The sequence below is a fragment of the Manis javanica genome, chromosome 2 (genome assembly GCF_040802235.1).
Source record: "Manis javanica isolate MJ-LG chromosome 2, MJ_LKY, whole genome shotgun sequence".
Taxonomy (NCBI): Eukaryota; Metazoa; Chordata; class Mammalia; order Pholidota; family Manidae; genus Manis; species Manis javanica.
Genome location: NC_133157.1, coordinates 32362463 through 32384982, shown reverse-complemented (window position 1 = coordinate 32384982; position 22520 = coordinate 32362463). Strand labels below are relative to the sequence as shown.

Sequence of the window (22520 nt, the reverse complement as noted above, 5' to 3'; positions counted from 1 at the left end):
GGTTAAACAAGATCTGTGATTCTCAGCCTCTCAAGGATTGTTCCCTCCCAGTCTAATATATATATGGGTGCGTATTATATGTATATATTACATAATTATATATGTACATGTTACATATTATATATGTATTACATATTATATACATGTATTATATGTGTGTGTTACACATATATGTATTTTCTTCAACAACTTTTTAAATGCACCTAAATGCACAGTCAAAAGTGGGCACTCTGAAGATTAACAGTTACGGAGCATCACTGCCTCAATCTGTACACAGCTGTATCTGGACTGTCTTAGACTGAAGCAGCAGGATGCAGTAGCCTGAAATTACAGTGGAGGGCATTTTCTAGCCTCTTTTGTAGTCAGTCCTTCCCAATAGTCAAAAAAAAGTAATAAAAAAGGAAATATCATGTTAATGTAAGTGCTTCTTTGTATTAAACTTTGAACTTCAAATCTTGTCCTCTGCCAGTGCTCAGAAGAAAAACACTTTTACAAGTACCAGGCTGGGAATTACACAGGTTAATTCAATTGACAATTACAGCACATCAATAATTACTATGATTATTAGTTTATATAGAACTGTAAGGCCTATGCATCCAAGACCTTATTATTGTGGCCTTAAAAGTTCACGGTCTTTAAAGAAATACCACACAAAATCTGAATTTCTTTCCCTCCTCCTTCCTTTCTCTCTGCCTGAGCAAGAAAGGAGGCCCAGTGCAGACATGGCTTAGCACATGATCTCTCAGGGCCTCATTAACAAGGCACTGAGGACAAAGGAGCAGTTAAGGCCTGTGTGAGGTATGTTCAAGAGAAGGCAGGCCAGAGCCAGAAAGGTAGCTCAGAGGTGGGTGTGGCCTACATGGGGAAGGCAGGTCCTGGCAGGAGAGGCAGCTTGGCAGAGTGGAGAGAATGACTGTGTGGAGGGGAAATAAGCCAATAAGTATACATATTGGGACTAATTGGAGCTAGACTTTTCACTAACTTCATCAAATAGGGGAGGTATAATTTTGAATAAATCCTATGATGTTGGGATAGAACTGAAGGTATTGGTATGAACTCCTGGTTTGATTTCATTGATATAAAAGTAAAAATATCAGTATGTGTATGATACATAAAGATGTGTATTCATCTACATATTTTCTTAGCTCTGTCCACCAGATGTCCTGGGAGAAGCAACACCTTAGCAGCAAGGAGCTCACCTAACCCCGGTTTGGTTTTTGACAATTCGCCACCAGAGGGAATCAGGGCTCCTTGAAGAAATACCTGATTCCAAGGATGGGGCAGGAAAACTATAAGATGAGCCTGGAACATCTTGACTCAGAATGCAAGTAACTGTTCAAAGAATGATGAGGGCAAGGAAAAAGGACATAAATACTAGCTTCAAGGGGCTCCCAGCCAAATCTGAAATGATCTGAACATCAAAATAATGATAGTAATGGATTATAACCCACTGAATAAAATGGAATCCTTAAGTTCACACTGATACTAATAAATCAGGAGAAAAGAAAGCTCTTCCTTGCAGCACAATTCAAAGTAATAAATCTAGAGGAAATGAAGCAATTAGAAAATCACCATTTAGCAACCATCACAGTAATAATTCAGCAAAGAAAAATCAATTAATCTAAAACTAGTACATAAAAGATGAATAGGATATGTACACAGTCTCAAGCTATTTTCTCCCAAAATACTGATTAATTAAGAGGAAAAAAAGAATAGTTTCATAGCAGAGATATGACAGGCACTTCCTTAATCAAGTAACCAATATTAACATTGCCAGCAATGGAACAAATTGCTGCTGTAAGCCACATGACAGAATACATCTCTTGTGGATAGTCTTGTTCATAAAAGCACTAACCTTAATCTAATCCAAAGGAAACATGGGTACAAAACAACTAAGGAATATTCTACAAAATAACTCACTATAATCTTTAAAAATGTCATGGTCATGATTTCAGGGAGGGAAAATGAGGAAGTGTTCAGAAAGAAGACATGAGATACGACACCTAAAATGTAACATGTGACCTTACACTGGCTCTATAAAAATCATCTGGGACATTTGATGAAACATGAATGGAGCCTCTGGGCAAAGGGGACATGCAAGTCTTCTGTACAATTGTGGCAACTTCCCTTTAAATTTTAAATTATTGCAAAAATAACTTATTTTAAAACCTTTTTGTATCCTTTAGATTCCATTTTCAAGGAAATCTGTGTGAGATGAGGGTGAAGGGGTGGTGGATAGGAAGTTATAAGCAAAAATATCTATTCTTCATCAACATGGAGCCAACAAAAGATAACTGCAGAAGCGGAACAATGGACTGGAGGTAAGAAAACAGCCTCAGTTGCATTTCCTCAATCATTTTCTTTCCTCTGAGCTTCAGAAGGAGGAGGTTTGAGCCAATGATCTCTGAAAAAACCATCAAACAGTGCAGAAGGGCAGCATCAATACTACCCCCATTTGAGGCCATTAGAATGTCCTCAGTAAGCTTGCAACTTTCTGGGCCGTCCTGACCCCAAAGAGCCCAGCCAGCTGGACCAGATCAGGAGTCTTAGATGGCAGCTGCCCTACTGCCTGTCTATTCTTGCAATCAGGTTTCGTGGGTTCCAGTGATTCCTCCTACAACCCTAGGAGCAGAAAGGAATTCAGCCCCTCTGTTAAGGATCTGTCCTCATGTACTCTACCATTAGGGTTCCACAGCACACTTTGCCCAGGACTCTCCTTTGCTGACACTGACTTAAGATCGCTGGTTAGTGACCCTATTAGACCTTACTTTAAGCATGGCAGCAGCCTAGTATCTCACTTGCCATCAATTCCCTGGAGGACAACCTTGATGAGCTACTTCTAGATGCATCTGAATTAGCTGTACATAAAATGATCCTGAAACATCAATAGCAATTTTACCTTTTTCTTTGCAAATGAGTATTTCTTCTTTGTACTAACATCTAATTCTGTTTTGAGACTGCTACTGGGATTGATAAGACTTGTGTCTTTTAAATCTAGGTCTGAAAATCTTAAAACACAGGCCTCCAGGTCATCTCTTTGGTCTGGTGAAGTGAAAGAAGGCATCTGGTTTGGTTGCAGTAGTGGGGCAGCTTCCTTTCAGTTAACAGTCTCCTAGGAAGTAAGCAAGGGAGAAAGAATAATGTCAGTCTTTGATTACTACTTGAAGCAAACTTGCAGTTAGTCAGTCAGGCAAATGAGCAGGGGCCCAGCAGCCCAAGCTGTCCATTCATTCACTCAATGTTTATTTAGCACTTACTCTATGCCAGGCACTGTTCTAGACTCTAGAAATATAGCAATGAATGAAACAGAAACTATCTCTGCTTTCTTAGAGTTTATGTTCCAGTGGGAAGAGAAAGAAGATAAACAAATTAATACATTGGTTTTACAAAGTCAGGTGGTTAGAAAGGACTATGAAGACAAAAAAGCAGGGAAAGGAAAGAGAGTGGTGAAGGCACTCTTTAGTACACAGAGAGTGGGTTAACTTTTTCTGAGGCAGTAGCATGTGAGCAGAAACCTGAGTTAGGGGGCATGCTATGCAAACATTTAAGGTAAATGGTACCTGAAAAGCACCAAGTCTAATCCAAATCAGCCAAGCTGTGTGCTTGTACCTTCAGTTATAAACATGTTCTTTTTGTCCCCTAATTTTAGACCTGTGCAAATTCCCCTCCTTAGAAGAAATAACAACCAAGAAAGTCCCATTGTAATGAGATGTAAGCATAAAATATAATAATTGCCACTGTGGCCACATCCTGTCAAAATAGACACATTACCAGCCCCATTCTGATTACCATCATTCCTTGACTGAATTACTGCAATAGCCTACCTGCCCTCCTATGGAGTGAAGGAGGTCATCATCAAAAAGTCAATGAGATAACTCTCCAGGCTATTCCATTTATTCATATAAAGTCCAAAACCCTTACAAAGCCCCTCCTACCACCTCCCTGATGTCATCTTTTCTCTCCCTGTGCTCACTACCTCTGACTGCACTGTTTCCTGAATAGTTATCAGCACCAAGAAAGCAGGGGTTTTCCTTCGCTCATCTTTGCTTCCTCAGCATCTAGAACACTGCCTGGCACACAGGAGGTGCTAAACGTTAATAAATACAATGTTTGTTGAATGAAATAAACAAACTGGGTAGCTGGGGAAGGCTTCAGGAAGGACCTGATATTTGAGCTGAGACCTAAGTGACAAGGAGTCATCCATGCAGATTTAAAAGCAGAGATCTTCAGGCAAAAGAAAGAGTATAAATTCCTACAGTGAGAACAATCTTAACTTGTTGGAGGAAAACGAAGCGAGTTAGAGTGGTTCGAATATCCAATGAGAGTAGAACCTGTAGGTCAAGAGTATGGAATCTACAATGGAAAGTCCCTGGAGAGTGTAATGAAGGGATAAAGTGGTCTGATTCTGGATTTGTTCTGAAAGTAGAGCTGGCAGGGTTTACTGATAGATTGTTATGCAGGAAGAGAAGGCACAGGAAGACAGAAGAATGACTCCTACCTCATTTTTTATTAAGCAGTCGGATGGATGGTGTCATTTACTGAAATGGGTAACACTGAAGGAGTACTAGGTTAGACCAGGAGGGTGAAAGAGGAGTTCCATTTTAAACGTGTGAAATTTCCGATGACCATGGACCAGGCAATTAGATAAGTAGGCATGGTGCTTCAGAGGCGTCAGGGCAGAGGATGATCACATACACGTCCATTAAGTACCAAATAACCACTGAAAACATTGCTAAAACCATCACCTGTTCCTTCATAAGCAACAACTCAGAGGAGTGAGAGGTAAGATGACAGCAAGGGGATAAGCCCGGAGTTCCTGCTGGAGCGGGTCTCCGAGTCCCAAGGGCCGTACGAGCGGCGGCGGGGCCTGGCACCTGGGCCCCGCCTCCGCGCCAAGCCTGGTCCAGTCTCTCCGCCCCGCTTCCCGAAGGAGGCAAGGGCCCGGAAGTGGGAGTGAAATGAGCACGTACCCGCCAGTCCTGCTCGTTTCTTAGATCTTTCTTCATTCAACCGTCTCCGCCTAGCAGTTGTCACTGCCCACAGCCCTAGAGCCGCCAGCCTGCGCCGGGTATTTACGAAGGAAAGAACGCCCCGGACGTCACCTCGCTCCGGAAGTCTTCTAGGCCGTCAGCGAAAGGGCCGCCGGGAAAACGATTGAAGGCCCCTAGAGAGGCTCCGAAGTTGAGGCGGGGACTGCTGACTGCATCCCGGCGAGGCCACCCCTCCAGGCGTGGCTCGCGGCCCGCGGGCTCTGGCTGCCTGAAAAGGCGGAGCTCTCTGCGTGGTCCCGGAAGGACTTACAGTGAAAGGCGGGAGAAGGAAGCAGCCGAGAGGCGGAGGGAGCCCGAAGGGGCGGTTGCGTGCCCGCGGCCTGCTGAACTTCCAGACGCCGGCTCTCCCGGCCCAACGAGCCCACCCGGCTGCCTCTCCTCCTCGCGCTTCCGGGTGCGGTAGCGAGCGAGTGCGCCGGAGCGCCGCCGGTCTGCGCTCCTCGCGCGGGTTGGCTGCCCGACGGCTCCTGCCAGGCTTCCCGCCCGGCATCGCGGCTCAGCAGCGCACCGGCGTACGGCATGTCGCGGCGGCGGCACAGCGACGAGAACGACGGTGAGTGTTCTCGGCCGGCCGCAGAGGCCGCGCCCTGGTGAGACCGAGGTTTGGCTTCCTTGGTTTTCGGGTCGGCGAGGGAAAGGACAGAAAGCCTTTCTACCCAGGGAACCACGGAGAGAAGGAGAGTGGCACAGCGGGCATGTGGCCGGTCGACTTCTGGAAAGCCGTTGCCCCCCCGCCCCGCCAAACCCGGCCCCAACTCCTTTAGTCGTCGGCGGAAAGGAGGCCTGGTGGGTCCCTGGTCTCTAAGGACTCTTTAGGACTGTCTCCTTAGCATCACCAAGCAGGGCACCTGTGTGTCTGTGCAGCTGCGTCTTAGGGACAGTGACAGGGACCCACGAGCCCCAGTGGCTGCACCTGAACAGGGCTCTTGGAAGACTACTGAAGGAGAGGAACAAAGCCGTGCCTGAGAGGTGATGACTCGCAGTCAGAGCTCTGCTTCTGTGTGGGTCATCCGTTGATTTGCCTTCTTTCAAGCTGCAGGGATAGAAATCCGTTTTTTACCCTAAACTCGAGGTCACTACTGAACAGATGAATATTGTTATGTTAAATTTTGAACTGGCTGTAAGCCTGTTTCCCTCGTTAAGAAAGAAGGCTGGAAAACTAACTGGAGAGGAACTCATTAGAGATTTAGATCGGGGTTTCTGTCTTCATTTGGATGGCCATGCTCATGGGGATCACGATGTTGCCATCATAAAAACAATAATTTTGCTAATAGTTAAAAATAGAAAAGATGCTTAGGCAACAAATATCGGCCAAGAGCACACATCCACACACAAAAAAAGAAACAGTAATTCTTTTATTAATATTTTAATGTATTGTTCTTTAAAGAGTGTAGTGTAGTAGTAAGAGGCTAGACTTTGGAATCAGAGGGTTTAAGTTCAAAGCTAGACCCTACCATTTCATTGCGGTCTTGTACAGATTAAATCACCTATTTAAACCTTAGTTCGTAATATTGAAGTTATGATACATACCTCTTCTTGGTTTTGTGACAGTCAAATGAGGTAATAGATGTAATGAAGGGCTCATGGTGATGCCTAAGAGGTGGTAAACATTGGTACATGCCAATGATATAAGAAAAAATAATGGAACAAAATTTAATTTAATTTTACTGAATTTTCTCCATGAACATTTTCCTGTCCTTGAATGTTGGGGCAGTTGGGAGTAGGAATAGAATCACTTATATTTAGTTTCAACAATGAAACATCAGATTTCTGCAGGGCGTGGCTTGAGAGGATATTCTAGTCCTGCTTTCTTATCTAATACCCAAGGGTCTAGGGTGTCAGGGCAGTTAACATGGAACACAGCTAGCAGTACCGAGACACCAATGAAAGCAAGTCCAGGGTTCTCTTCATTCCGCAGGTGTTACTGTGCTGCATGCTTTGATTTCTGTTTTAACATGGGAGGCTACTTGTATAAGATACATACCGAGTACAGAAAATATAGTTTTCATATGTTTTGAATGTGATTAAAGAAAAGGTAGCATGCTTGAAGTTATCGCTTAGGTTCAGAGAATTTGAGTCTTTGAAAGTTCTGCCCATTTTCTTTGCTTTTCAAGCTTTCTTTACTCTTTCTTCTCTGGGAGAGAAAATGTTTCCAGAGGGCATCCTAGGGAATTGGATTTGAATATGTAGAAAAATGAATTTTGCTTTTATTACTGGGATGCTGGCGTAACTTTCTTGGGAGTTAGTTTTTTTTAATACCAGCTGGCCAGTAAATCATTGTCCATTTGGGTCATATTTAACTGCAGGACCCTCAGACAAAAAGAAATGAAATACAGAGTTAATCAGAGTTTATTATGGTGAATAATTTAGTAATGGAGGGGCAGTTTATACTTCCTCTTGGATACCACACCAAAACTGGAACTTGTGTAAATTGCCACAAGGGGGAACAATCAGCTACGGTTTACCCTAAACAGTGATATGAATCATATATTTTAGGCAGTTTTCTTTCAGTTAAGCATCTTAAACTAATTTTTTAAGAGTCTGAAATATTAGAAATTTAAGCATAATTTTAATATTTTAAATATTTTAAAATAGGATGAATTATTATTATTGTAATACATCTCAGATGCATCTGAGCATTTCTGGATCCTTGTCAGTGATCCACCACTGACTGCCATGACTTTCCATGTGCTTGACTAGATAGAATATATATTCAGCAAGTATTTGAGTGCTAGACGCTGTTCATCCAGTACAGCAGTGGACAAAATAAAGACAGAGACTCCCTTTCACAGACAAAAATAAGTAAAACATAGTGTGTCATATGGTGGTAAGTGCCATGGAAAAAGAAAACTGGGTAAAGGCAGTAGCGACTGCTATGGGAGGAGTTGCTGTTTTACACAGATTGGTTAGGGAAGGCCTCACCGGGAATGGTGTCTAATCTGCAGGAGGAGGTAAGGGAGTGCGCATATGGCTATATGGGGAGAAGCAGTGGTCTAAGCAAAGGGAATGCTGCGTGTCAAGGCCTTAAGGCAAGAGCATTCCTGTCCTGTTCACAGAACAGCAAGGAGGCCAGTGTTGCTGGAGCAGTGTGAGTGAGGGGGAGAGTTGCAGGAGATATGATCAGAGAGGTAGCAAAGGATCAGCTCACAAAGGGCGATTTTTAAATTCGATCTCTCTGTTCGGGCTGGAGTATCCAGTATCTAGAGGGACAAGTAGGGGACTATTCCAATGAAATCCACTGAGACGTCAATTTATAGACAAGGAAAGGGAAGTCTTAAATGGAAATGAATGTTTATGAATACTGGTCTAGTGCTAAATCGGACTTATTAATTAGAATCTCTTTAAGAATGTCTTTGAAGCTTTTCACTTATAGGATATACATATGTAATTAACTGTTCAGTACACTATATTCTTTTAAGAAAGTATTTAAGGATTGTCTGTAATCTTAAAACCCCATATTAGCCTCTTTTAAGCTAGTTGGAATTTGGTTCTTATCTTTTGGACTGTGGCTGGTTTTTTACCAAAGTATAGAAAAAAATAAAATGAATAGAAGTGAAGGGATTTGTTAACACTGAGGAAGAGTAGTTTTTTTCAGAAGTGTTGGTTACCTCTGCTTTAAGTCTGCAAGGTCAAGGTACTTTTCCCTTCTGCCTTGTTTGATTTTCTTACTTATGTATATCTGATTCTAAATAAGGACCAAGATGTACAGTGTATCCATATAAAATTAGAATCACTTTAGAGGGGAAAGTTTTTTTTAATGTATCAAGATCCTTTCATATGGGTTTTAATAGAGACCGTCTTCTCTCTTCTACACTAGCCAAGGGTGACAGAGTGAAGTGGTCCTATGTAACTTTAGTTTACATTATAAAGCTTCTGCATAATTGCATTTTAATATAAGATGTGTTCTCGATTTGGGAGCTACCATTGATACATTTCCTTGAGGGTATGTGAAAGCAGTCAGCTAAGTCCCAAAGTTCTTAAACTATTTTATGCTACTACTTTCTCATGCTTTCACCCAGGTTCTCTTCTGAGTTCAATAACCTATTGTTGTCCATGAGTTCAGATTGTGTCTGTAGTCCAGTCCACCCCTCCCCCCGCACACACTTCATATCCTCTCAAGTATCAGGTGACAGTAGGGCATCTCTTCTTAATACTTCCTCCCTCCCACTCTCCAAACAAAACTTCTCCTTCAGTATAGTCAAAATGGGAAGAAGAGAGAAAAAAAGGGGTTGCAGTTCAGAGACAGGACTGTGTACTTACATTTTTTAGTTTCCTTCTGAAATCGTACTTCCCCCCACAGTATTATTTTCTCCTTTTCAAGTTTACAAGAAAGCCTGGAAGGGTTTAAAGTTGGGGTATAATTCTAAACTGATTGGGGAACAAGCCAGCTGCATAGTTAACGTAGGGATGTTCGTGGAGATGGGATGTGGAATAGAGTTGGCAAAGTAGATGGGCCAGAAAGAAGGAAACAGTGGCTAAGGTTTAAAAAAACTACAAAAACTGGAGAGGTGGGGGACAGGACTGCTCTAACTCAGCTGGTTTTTCAGCATCTGCATTCCTCCAACCTTGCTGGAATCTGGTTCTGAGGAACATTATTACTATATTCTGCTTTCTAGAACAGTTTTGCACATCAGCATTATTGACATTTGGGGATGTATTATTATTTGTTGTAGGGAGTTGTCCTATGTAATGTAGTATGTTTAGCAGAAACCCTGGCTTCTAACTACCAAATACCAGTAGAACTGCCAGTTGTGACAACTAAAAATGTCTGCAGAGATTGTCAAGTGGCCCCCCCTGGGGGAGGGGGTGGGTCTCACCCAGTTGAGAGCCACTGCCTGAGAAGGCTATGTTAATACCTTGGCTGACAGCTCATATAAACATTGCATCAAATATGCAAATTTTTTTTTCAGGGAATGAATCCTGGAAACAGCCTTTGTGTGAAAATTGGCCCTTTAGGTGGTAGAACTTTTATAGATCCTGTGACATAGGTTTGATGTATACTTGATGACCTTGAGTCAAGGTCACTGTTCCCACTGTGCACATGTCTCAACTTTATATGGGCAGATATCTCCAGGAATATATTTCAGCTGCTACGCTGTAAGCATGTTACATTTTGATGCCATTATCAGTTCAAAACTATACTCAAGGACTAATTAAGCCATATCGTAATGATGACTAAGGGGCTGGGAGTCAAAGCACACAGTGCTTTATCTAAACCACGACTTTTTATAATACTTGTCTAATCCTATCTGGATAGTACTATATTGGTTTATTTAGCTTAAGTTCAAGTGGCACCCGAAGATCATTTCAATCATTTGAGAGACTTTTTTAATACCCCATGCTTAGAATAGCCAACGGCTATTTTTTATGAGAATCACCATATATGTCAAGCCAAATGTTCTAGGGGCAAGTAAATGATTATGAACTCTGTAAAAGTGGTCCATTTCCTTTGGCTGTACATGTCTGGAGAAGACTGGAGTTACATCTAATTTACTCTGGGGTAACCCTATATCCAACTGCAGATTTTCATTATTAATACAGATTTCCCCAACACAGGCTATTGCTTCTTTGTCCACATGCATGTTCTAATAATCTAATTGGTGGAAGTCAAAAAATTGACTTATTTTAGGAGACTAGCAAATATTGTGTGTAGGGAAGGCATCATATTCCATGCCTAATGCTATTATTTTAAAAATTAAACCTATGTAATTCCATAAAAGGGTATAAGGCAGGTGTGTTAAGGTCGTAAACAAAATCGTAAGACATCAATAACAGCAGGAATCTGAACAATAGGCAGCCCAGTACTTAAGGCTGATTCATTCAACTTGAATTCTTCAGCAACCAAAGGGACAGATAGCTGATTGGTAATGATTTCAGGATGGTAGGATTTTTTTCCCTAAAATTCTTTGAATGATACAGTTTTTTAACATAGTAGGGTCAGTAGTTAAAGTAAGGAATCAAGAACCAATTAAAGCAAGGAGTTATAAAACATTTACTTTTAACCCACCAATTTTTGATATAGTGCTTGGGACTTTTCTTTGAGACTATGTCTGCTGATTATAATATCCATTGTTTGGGATAAACTATACCCTAGTGCTGTGTGGTCTACAGAACCAGAACTATTGATGAGTTAAGAGCTCAGATCCTTGTAAAGGTAGTGAGGGATTCTAATGTTTATGCTCCCTTTCCCATCTTGTGAGGTTTTCCTCTTCATACCTAATACAAAAGCTTTTTTTTTTTTCATTTAATCAGGTCTTTCCAAAACATTCAACTTGGTTTTGCACCCTTCATCAGTTTACATGATCAGTTTACATGATAATTGTCATTAGAATAATGAGTACTACTGGCACTAAGAGGTTTTAGGAGCAAACAAGTGAGTATCAATCAGTAAGCTACTCAAGTAGCAGTATATGAACGTGACTGTTCTGCTAGTGGTTAGCATGTTGTTGGCAACATTCCTACTTATCCACAGAAAGAGAAGGGGGCTGCTGCATTACATAGCTCTGTGGGGCTATAGTCACAAAATTTAACAGAAATAATACCTCCTGGAGTTACTACAGTGTCCCTGGATATGGATGCCCTTGGTTAATCTAGCCCAGTCTGAGAAATGGAGGGTCAGTTGAGAGCTTCTATTACATGTAAAAAGTAGAGCTGGTAGAAAAGAGACAATAGCAGTAAAAAAGTTAAAATGTGTGATAACAGATTGATCATGTAATGTTTATTTTTTTACATTATTGAAATAGGGGGACAGCCTCACAAAAGAAGAAAGACCTCTGATGCAAATGAAACTGAAGATCATTTGGAATCTTTAATATGCAAAGTAGGGGAAAAGGTATGCACCAAGCAGACTGACAGGCTTAGGATTGTAGTTGACTGTGCTTGATTAAATTCTGCATCTGAAAACTTGATGCTTTTAAGTTTCAGGGAAAGCTTATATTGCCATGTGTCTGTATCCCAAAGTAAATGCATATTAAAACTGTTGGGATGCAGATAATTTAGAGTTAAATGTTTTTAATAATTTTCATAGAATGTGAATCTAAGAAGAGACCTTAGGGAATTACCAAACAAGTCCTGGATGTCTGAGGTAATTTGCGCAGTTATAGTGAATGAATTAGAGAGAATAGACCCCATTTCTAAGACTCTGCTATTTTAGACTGCTTGTTCTTAAAATTCCATTCTGCTTATTTTTAAATTTTCATTCATTATCTTTTCATGGATTTCTAAAGAACAATATCTGAATTGATTTATACTAAACCTGTCATAGTGTGTTTTGTGTATAAGACTTTAACTTATTTTTTTTTTAACTACCTAGATGGTTTTAATTCATAATTGCTGAGTACTTGACAGAGATTTAATATGCTGTCCTCTACAGAGTGCTTGCTCTTTGGAGAGTAACCTAGAAGGCTTGGCTGGGGTTTTGGAAGCTGATCTTCCTAACTACAAGAGCAAGATCTTAAGGCTTCTTTGTACAGTGTATGTATGCAAAAGATTTATGAATCCAGGTGATAATGTATTATCTACTCTTAAATGCTTTGGAAATGTTCAAAAGATATTTTTATGTTCCATATTTCATCAGCTTCCTTCTACCAAAAAATCTGTAGAAGAGAAATGATGACCCTTTGATGAACTCTTTTTTTAGAGATAAATTGGACTACAATTGAGCGTTTTCCTTATGCTTTATTAGAACCTTAGAATTGTTTGAGTTGATTGTGTTTAAGTGAGAAAGTAGACACTTAAACATGCAGAGATTAAGGGCACATTTAAATACGTAAAGTAGAGTTTAATTTCTATTTTTAATCAGTATCAAACAAATTTGAGAACTGGTCACTTGACTAATAGCCCTTAGAAGATTGAAGAAGCAGTTGAAGCTAATAATAGGCATAATCTTTCTCTGAGTTAGGTTAGCTAGAACAAGTATCAGCATTTAATTTGTGAGGAAATTAAAGTGGGAAAAGCCTTAGGTGAAATCATGAAACAGTTTCTTCCAGTAGTGGAATTAGCAATCCAGATTTTCTCATTTCTCAAGTAGACATAAATCACTGAAGTGCATGCCTTGTAACAGAAGTAGCTATGACTTATGGTTAAAGGGGTCTTTGTACTTTACATGAAATTATAAATTACCAATGAGTTAATTTTTAAATGGTGAAAGTGACTTTTAAATTGTCATTTATTTTAAAACAATGTTTTTACACCAAATTAAAACTACCAGTAGATTTTCTTTTAACCTCTCATAAGATGCAACTAATTTGGTTCCTAATTTTTAAGAGGAATCCAGTTCATATTCAGGAAGACATGTCCTTACCTAAGAAACTACTAAGAAAAATCATTTTGCTATAGTTATGACTTCTGTTGTAAAAGCATTTATTAGAATGGAGATTTATGCTTAAACTCTGGTGGAAGCCATGGTTTGGGAATGGTGGTGTTTACCAGCAGTGCAAGCATTTTTCTGAAACTTTAATTGTCCCCAACACTCTGTTAGGTACCTTGGGAAAACACAAAAAGTGAAAAGAATCTGAATGATCGAATTCCTATCCTGTTTGCTTTTCTTTTTGAGTTAATTTCTAAAGAATGCCTAAATTAGGAAGCAACACTTGCTTTTTCCAAAGGTTTATTTCTGTAATCCTCTTCCCTATTTCTCAAATAACTGATGAAAATTAGCACACATGAAATAAGCAAACTGGGATGTAAAGAAATCCTAGTATTATCAGAATACCATGTTAAAAATTCAACAATTTAACTAACAGAAACTTAGTTGAAATTGGGTTTTAGTTTTAATCTTTTGTAAGTAAATCAAATAGTGTTTCTCAAAGTGAAATTCTGATCCCAAGACATTAGGTTAGCTAAGTTTAGAAATGCTGAATGCTGCATCTCCCTCTTAATGATTCTAATCAGAGAAACTTGTTCACCCAGCATTTCCCAGATATTTTACCATGCAAACCATTTTCTATAGAACTGCTATTTGATTTCATTAAACACATTGGAAGAAAAATTGGTCTAGTGTTAGTTCTATTTATTTTAGTTTGATAACTTCATAGTTGAAATGTTTTACTTTTTTAACTCTTAGATTAATTAACTAGAGTTAAAGTAAAAAATTGAGGGGTCTATGTTTGTAACTCTTCTCAATATTTATGCCTTCTCTGAAGTAGTTTTAAAAAGACAGCTGAAATCCTGTTCCATAGTTAATAAAATGATAAAAGATGTACATAATATAAAATTCATCAATTTAACAATGCTATTGTTTTGGGGTTTTCTTGTTTATTGGGTTCTTAAATAAGCGCACGTCTATTACCTGAGAAGCTGACAATTTATACAACATTAGTTGGACTGCTAAATGCGAGGAATTACAACTTTGGTGGAGAATTTGTAGAAGCCATGATTCGTCAACTTAAAGAATCATTGAAAGCAAACAATTATAATGAAGCTGTATATTTGGTGAGTTATTATTTTTTTATTTTTTATTATGACTTAGTGTTGGGATGGAGGGGAGAGGTGAACTGCAATCAAAGGATTTATCCTCTCTCTTGAAATAGGGTTCTGCACTTAACCACAATAGTTGCTCTTTGAAGCCATTCTCATTAAAGGTACCATAGAGCTCATTACCAAGGCCAGTGGTTCTTTTCACTCTAAATCGTAGCTGGCCTCCATGTAGCATTTGCTTCTCTACACCGCTTATCTCTTGGTTTCTCCAACACTTTTTTCAGGACTGCCTACTGCCATCTGCTTTCTATCCCTCAGTCTCCTTTCACTGGGTCATTTTGCTTTGCTCTTAAATTTGTGCGTTTCCCAGGATTCTGTCCTTACTTCACTTGTCTTTAATCATTCTCCTAACGCATTCTCTTCCTGTCTCATAACTTGATAAACCATCTTTATTTTGATGACCCTTTTCCCCAAAATCAATAATCTTTATCTCCTCCTTCAACCTTTCTTCTGAACTCCAGACCTATCTTCCAAACACTACCTGGATAGCCCTAAGGTATCCTGCCTGGAAGTCCCAACATAATGAATTATTCATACATCCTTTCCTTCTGTCCTCTCACCAATCCACCCACAGTGGCTGTTGGCTACTGGCTAACCCACCTAGGAACCTGAGCACTGATTTTTTTCTTCCCTTTGCCCACTCATACTGTAAGCAGTCCCCAAGCCCTATCAGTCTACCTCCTAAATTTCTCTTCTATCTATCCCTTGTTTTCAGGGCCTCTTGCAAAGTTCACACCTTCTTCCTCAGCATCTTAAAATAGCCTCTTAACTGATCTTTTTGTATCCAGATTCTCTTCCTTTCACTTTATGTTCTACAGTGGCACCAGAGTGGTCTTCCTATACTAGCTCTGCTCATGTTGGTTATAGTTAAAAACCTCAATTCCTTCTCACTGTCTACAGTGGATAGTCTTAAAAGCTTGGGTACACAGGATGATTCATTGGGTTGCAGAAAATAAATACCAGAACTCTAATTTTTCTTAAATGGAAATGGAATTCAACTTAACTAATACACAATACATAGATTGACAGTAGGCCAGTGTACATTTTTTTAAAAAATACATGTGTTGGAGATACATGATCATATTCTTTTTTATTGAGTACACATACACAAAAAAAATCAGGCTATAAGATTGAGTCCAGGTGAGTCCAGATTTCTTTGCCTGAGGTTTCATGGTTACCCCAATCTGTTTCTCTGTCCTTCCTCCCATATATCCTCCAGTTATATCAAAATGACTTGTAGATCCTGTTTTTGAACCCCTCTGCTAGAAGGCTCTCCTTGTGGAGTACTTTGGGTTGAGCTTCTCCCACTAGACTATGAGCTCCCATATGACAAGGGCTTTCATAGTGCTTAGCAGGGGCACACAAAGTGCAACCCAATAAATATCTGTTCAGAAATTTCCATTTCTATAGGCCAGTGAAAATTTTTTTAAGCCAAACAGAAAAGAAGATTATAGGTTAAAGTTAGAGTCTAGGTTCTTAGCTTAGCATTGAATGGAAACCTACAAATGTAGAGATTCCCTGTACTTCATGCAGTCTCTGTCACAACTACTCAGCTCTGCTGATGTGGCACAAAAGTAGCCATAGACAGTGTGTAAACAAATGTGTGTGTCTGTGTTCAGTAAAGATTTATTTGTGGACACTGGAATTTAATATCATAAAATTTGAATCATAAAATACTCTTTGGGTTTTTTCAATCATTGAATATCTAAAAACCATTCTTAGTTTGTAGGTTGTACAAAAAAAATGGACAGGAGGCTAGATTTGGCCCTTGCACTGTGATTTTTTTCAGACCTATGATTGTTTCAACCATTACAAGATGGCTTATTTTGTAATTATTTTAAAGGCTATTTAGATTTAATAGAAATTGTTTTCCCTAACAGGTCCGTTTTTTATCTGATCTTGTGAATTGTCATGTCATTGCTGCCCCATCAATGGTTGCTATGTTTGAAAATTTTGTAAGTGTAACTCAGGAAGAAGATGTGCCTCAGGTAAGAAAACCCCTTATGGTGAATATTGTCCACATAGTATCAGGAATTCTTCACTGGTATCTCTTCAGTAATAAAACCCAAAAGATAACAGCAGATTATCACACTGTAAATGCTTAATGAATAAAAGTTAAATGGCATACTGGAGGGTTCCCAGGACATCTGTATATTTGAATGATTCTGATCAAAACTATTATAATCTAGATATGCTGTGAATGAGCCAGATGTCTTAAGCCCTATTAAATGGCTTCCATAGGATTTTATTCCATAATAAATATGATATGAATGAAAGTTAACTAGCACATATTTTAAGTTTACCTTTTTAAAAATTCTTTAGGTGCGGCAGGATTGGTACGTGTATGCATTTCTGTCATCTTTACCCTGGGTTGGAAAGGAGTTGTATGAAAAGAAAGATGCAGAGATGGACCGTATCTTTACCAACACTGAAAGCTATCTTAAGTAAGGGCACAGCTCATAGTTCTCTGTGTTGTTTAGGTAAAGGAAATCTTAGGCTGTATCACGTTTATGCTATCACTATCTGTTAGTAATACCATTTGAGTTTCATTTCTCAAAAATAAGCTGTAACTTTCCTAAGACTTTCTTTAGGTAATCTCATCCCTCTACTGTTTTAACTTATTGAGGCCTGGTGGAAAGGAATTGGTTACATAGCTTCTTTTAAGCTGCTTTTATACATGTTTGCAAAGGCATAAAACATCCTACCACAATAGTTCTCAAAATTAATGTGCATAAGAATCACTTGTGGTACTTAAACATGGTCCAGCCCCAAACCGAGTGAACCACAGTATTTGAGATAAGAGTGCTGGATATCTGTATTATTAATATATTCCACAGGTGGAAAACCAGTGCCCTAGCATGTATATTTGTTTCATGTAAGTTAATCCTAAAACAAATCCTTAAAACAGTGATCCTTTATCTTCCCAGCCCATACTTCTTGAGTAATATGGCACATTTTAATAAAAATAGTGCCTTATCTTCCCATTATCCATTTCTTCCAAGCCAGTGTGAAAGCTTGGTTTATCTTATTAGATATTACATTAACAGTAGGCTTTGTTTGTAAAGTTGGCTTAATTAGCTAGCAGTATGGTAGTGGTTTTGTGTCCAATTACATTTTTTCAGAATGATTAATTGTGTTAATAAGTTTCATTTTCTATTAATAGGTTCTTTTTTGGATATTGTTAATATCTGCTTAGTTGGAATAGAGCTAAAAAGTCTAAAGACAAAAATCTGCTTTTTCATGATAGGCTTTTTAAATGTTTTTTATAGTTCTGAAAAGTTGAACAGGTTTTTAAAAATGCAGATGTTTGTGAAAGACTAAAAATCAAGAGTGTGAGTATCCTAGCATTGGAGTATATGTCCTTCCCCTTTTTTATACCAACAGTAGTCCATTATACACACTGTCTTCACTTATTTTTTTCCCCTGGGTATAATTTGGATTTTTTGTATAAAAGTATATAGCTCTACCTTATTCTTTTTAACAGCTATATGGCATTACACTCTCCTACTGTACCATAATTTCTTTCACTAGTCTCCTGTTAGCAGACATTTAGGTTATTACTAGTCTTTTGCTATTATAAACAATGTTTCAGCATATATCCTTGAACATATGTCATTGTGTACAGTGCAAACTGTATTTGAGGGGGTAGAGTTCTTAGAAATGGTATTTCTGAGTTGAAGTGTCTTAACAATTTTAATCTTCATAGATTTAGTCAAATTGCCTTCCAAAAAGATTATACTCTTCCAAATCTTCTAAAGAGCTTATATCAAAAAACCCTCTGCCAACAGTGTTTGAAACTGCATATTGCCCACATTTGGGCAATGTAGTATATCATAAAAAAATTTGTAGTCTGCCAAGTCTGATAGATAAAGGTGTTATTTCACTGCATTAATTTGCAATTTAGTAATTATGAAAGCAACTGAACATTTTTCACATTTTAAGAAACCTAAATGTAGATTTTCATTTTGATCTTTAGAAGACGCCAAAAGACTCATGTGCCTATGTTACAAGTATGGACTGCTGAGAAACCACATCCACAGGAAGAGGTAAATTGATGTCTGTCTCTTGTCATACAAGCACTGTCAGCTCTTACCTCTGTGACTTATTATTCAGATCATCCCATTTTATTCCTTAGCTAGGTTTCCATATTTCTTTTCAGGGGTCCAGTTCCTCATGTTCCCCTGCATATGTAGGATTTTTAATAAATGTTAGAATGTAATTGAAACATTCCCTGCTTTGTGGGATTCCAGATATCATAGAGTTGACATAATTTTTATTTAAATTCCCAGTTTAAAAATATAAGAGGTAAAAGCCCCAGACAGATAGACTTTATAAAGTAATTAAAACAAAGGCAAAAACTTAGGGCCATTCCTTTGTACTATATATAATTGTAAATTATCTTAATTTTGTATCCTGTATTTTATAAGGTAGTGATTTTGGGGTCTATCTAGTCAAAGCATTTCTTTTAGCCTCCAAATGTATATTAACTAACAATTAATCTGTCTTTAGTATTTAGATTGCCTGTGGGCCCAGATTCAGAAATTGAAAAAGGATCGCTGGCAGGAACGGCACATCCTAAGACCTTATCTTGCCTTTGACAGCATCCTTTGTGAAGCACTGCAGCACAATCTGCCTCCGTTTACACCACCTCCTCACACTGAAGATTCAGTATACCCAATGCCAAGGGTCATTTTTAGAATGTTTGATTACACAGATGACCCCGAGGTTTGTGACCAACTGAGCGATTTAATCTTGTTGAATTATGTCTGTAATACATTTTAATTCTGAATTGTTTATTATCTAAGAGGTAGATGGCTATGGCATTTACAGTTTAATTCAGTGAATGGTATAAACTCATTGTGCAAGAAATTATATTTAGCACATGTAAATAGATTCAGAGCACAGTGGGCAATTTAAGAGAGTAGATTCGCGATAACCTAGAAGAAATGGACAACTTTCTAGAAAAATACAACCTTCCAAGGCTGACCAAGGAAGAAACAGAATATCTGAACAGACCGATTACCAGCAATGAAATTGAATCGGTAATCAAAAAACTATCTAAGAACAAAACTCCTGAACCAGATGGCTTCACCGCTGAATTTTATCAAACATTTAGTGAAGCCCTAATACCCATCCTCCTTAAAGTTTACCAAAGAGTAGAAGAGGAAATACTTCCAAACTCATTCTATGAGGCCAGCATCACTCTAATACAAAACCAGGCAAAGACACCACAAAAAAAGAAAATTACAGACAAATATCCCTGATGAACATACATGCAAAAATACTCAACAAAATACTAGCAAACCGAATTGAAAAATACATCAAAAAGATCATCCATCATGATCAAGTTGGATTTATGCCAGGGATGCAAGGATGGTACAACAATCCAAGGATGGATTTGAAAATCCATCAACACTATCCACCACATCAACAAATAGAAGGACAAAAACCACATGATCATCTCCATAGATGCAGAAAAAGCATTTGACAAAATTCAACATACATTCATGATAAAAACTCTCAACAAAATGGGTATAGAGGGCAAGTACCTCAACATAATAAAGGCCATATATGATAAACCCACAGCTAACATTATACTTAACAGCGAGAAGCTGAAAGCTTTTCCTTTAAGATTGGGAACAAGACAAGGATGCCCACTCTCCCCACTTCTATTTAACCTAGTACTGGAGGTCCTAGCCACGGCAATCAGACAAAACAAAGAAATAAAAGGCATCCAGATTGGCAAGGAAGAAGTTAAACTGTCCCTGTTTGCAGATGATATGATATTGTACATAAAAAATCCTAAAAGAATCCACTCCAAAACTACTAGATCTAATATCTGAATTCAGCAAAGTTTCAGGATACAAAATTAATACACAGAAATCTGTTGCATTCCTATACACTAATGATGAACTAGCAGAGAGAGACATCAGGAAAACAATTCCATTCACAATTGCATCAAAAAGAATAAAATACCTAGGAATAGACCTAAGCAAGGAAGTGAAAGACCTATACCCTGAAAACTACAAGACACTCTTAAGAGAAATTAAAGAAGATACCAATAAATGGAAACACATCCCATGCTCATGGATAGGAAGAATTAATATTATCAAAATGGCCATCCTGCCTAAAGCAATCTATAGATTCAATGCAATTCCTATCAAAATACCAACAGCATCCCTCAACAAACTAGAGAAAATCGTTCTAAAATTCATATGGAGCCACAAAAAACCTTGAATAGCCAAAGAATTCTGAGAAGGAAGAATAAAGCTGGGGGGATTATGCTCCCCAACTTCAAGCTCTACTACAAAGCCACAGTAATCAAGACAATTTGGTACTGGCACAAGAACAGACCCATAGACCAATGGAACAGACTAGAGAGCCCTGAAATAAACCCAACCATAATACGGTCAATTCATATATGATAAAGGAGCCATGGATATACAATGGGGAAATGACAGCCTCTTCAACAGCTGGTGTTGGCAAAACTGGACAGCTGCATGTAAGAGAATGAAACTGGATTACTGTTTAACCCCATACACAAAAGTAAACTTGAAATGGATTAAAGACTTGAATGTAAGTCATGAAACCGTAAAACTCTTAGAAGACAACATAGGCAAACATCTGAATATAAGCATGAGCAACTTCTTCCTGAACGCATCTCCCCGAGCAAGGGAAACAAAAGCAAAAATGAACTCATAGGACTACATCAAACTAAAAAGTTTCTGTACAGCAAAGGACACCATCAACAGAACAAAAAGGCATCCTACAGTATGGGAGAATATATTTGTAAATGACATACCCGACAAGGGGTTAACTTCCATAATATATAAAGAACTTACACGCCTCAACCCCCAAAAAGCAAATAACCCAATTAACAAATGGGCAGAGGATATGAAGAGACCGTTCTCCAAAGAAGAAATTCAGATGGCCAACAGACACATGAGAAGATGCTCATCATCACTAATCATCAGGGAAATGCAAATTAAAACCACAATGAGATATCACCTCACACCAGTAAGGATGGCCAGCATCAAAAAGACTAAGAACAAATGCTAGCGAGGATGCGGAGAAAGGGGAACCTCCTACACTACTGGTGGGAATGTAAACTAGTTCAACCATTGTGGAAAGCAATATGGAGGTTCCTCAAAAAACTAAAAATAGAAATACCATTTGACTTGGGAATCCCACTCCTTGGAATTTACCCAAAGAATACAACTTCTCATATTCAAAAAGACATATGCACCCCTATGTTTATCGCAGCACTTTTTACTATAGCCAAGATATAGAAGCAACCTATGTGTCCATCAGTAGATGAATGGATAAAGAAGATGTGGTACATATACACAATGGAATACTGTTCAACCATAAGAAAGAAACAAATTCTACCATTTGCAACAGCATGGATGTTGCTGGAGGACATTATGCTCAGTAAAATAAGCCAGGCAAAGAAAGACAAATGCCAAATGATTTCTTTCATTTGTGGAGTATAACAGTGAAGCAAAACTGAAGGAACGAAATGGCAGCAGACTCACAGACTCCAAGAAGGAACTAGTGGTTACCAAAGGGGAGGGGTGTGGGAGGGTGGGTGGGAGGGAGAGAGGAGGGGATTGAGGGGTATTATGTTTAGTACACATGGTTTGGGGGATCACGGGGAGAAGAGTGTAGCACAGAGAAGGCACATAGTGGATCTGTAGCATCTTGCTGCACTAATGGACAGTGACTGCCTTGGGGTATGGGTGGGGACTTGATAATATGGGTAAATGTAGTAACCACACTATTTTTGCATGTGAAACCTTCATAAGAGTATATCAATCATACCTTAATAAAAAAAAAAGTGTAGCTTCGTGAGCCCAATGGGTTTGAATTTTAATTCAACGGTTTAGTCAGATCATAGCTGTGTAATCTTGGATGAGCTATTTGCCTTTCTACCTTAGTTTCCTAATGGTAAAGTAATAATATGTACCTCATGAAGTTGTAATGAGGATTCAA

The 22520-nt window shown here is 38.7% G+C and overlaps 2 protein-coding genes across 3 annotated transcripts in view; one reads left to right on the top strand and one right to left on the bottom strand.

Moving 5' to 3' along the window:
• The window catches only part of TSTD2 (thiosulfate sulfurtransferase like domain containing 2), a 28100-nt gene extending 22986 nt beyond the window's left edge, over positions 1-5114 (bottom strand). The window contains exons 1-2 of the mRNA XM_037004203.2: positions 4971-5114; positions 2900-3112 (exon numbers count right to left, since the gene is read on the bottom strand). Of these exons, the coding sequence (XP_036860098.2) occupies positions 2900-3064 (165 nt within the window). The 5' untranslated portion in view covers positions 3065-3112; positions 4971-5114. The remainder of the gene's footprint in view (positions 1-2899; positions 3113-4970) is intronic.
• Positions 5100-22520, top strand: part of NCBP1 (nuclear cap binding protein subunit 1) — a 38264-nt gene continuing 20843 nt past the window's right edge. The window contains exons 1-8 of one of the 2 annotated variants that reach the window (XM_037004188.2): positions 5100-5604; positions 11795-11883; positions 12424-12524; positions 14327-14483; positions 16409-16516; positions 16851-16972; positions 18505-18574; positions 19038-19253. In XM_037004188.2, coding sequence (XP_036860083.1) covers positions 5571-5604; positions 11795-11883; positions 12424-12524; positions 14327-14483; positions 16409-16516; positions 16851-16972; positions 18505-18574; positions 19038-19253 — 897 coding nt within the window. In that variant the 5' untranslated portion in view covers positions 5100-5570. Of the gene's footprint in view, positions 5605-5627; positions 5838-11794; positions 11884-12423; positions 12554-14326; positions 14484-16408; positions 16517-16850; positions 16973-18504; positions 18575-19037; positions 19254-22520 lie in introns of those variants that run through there. The other variant, XM_037004191.2, reaches the window with a different exon arrangement.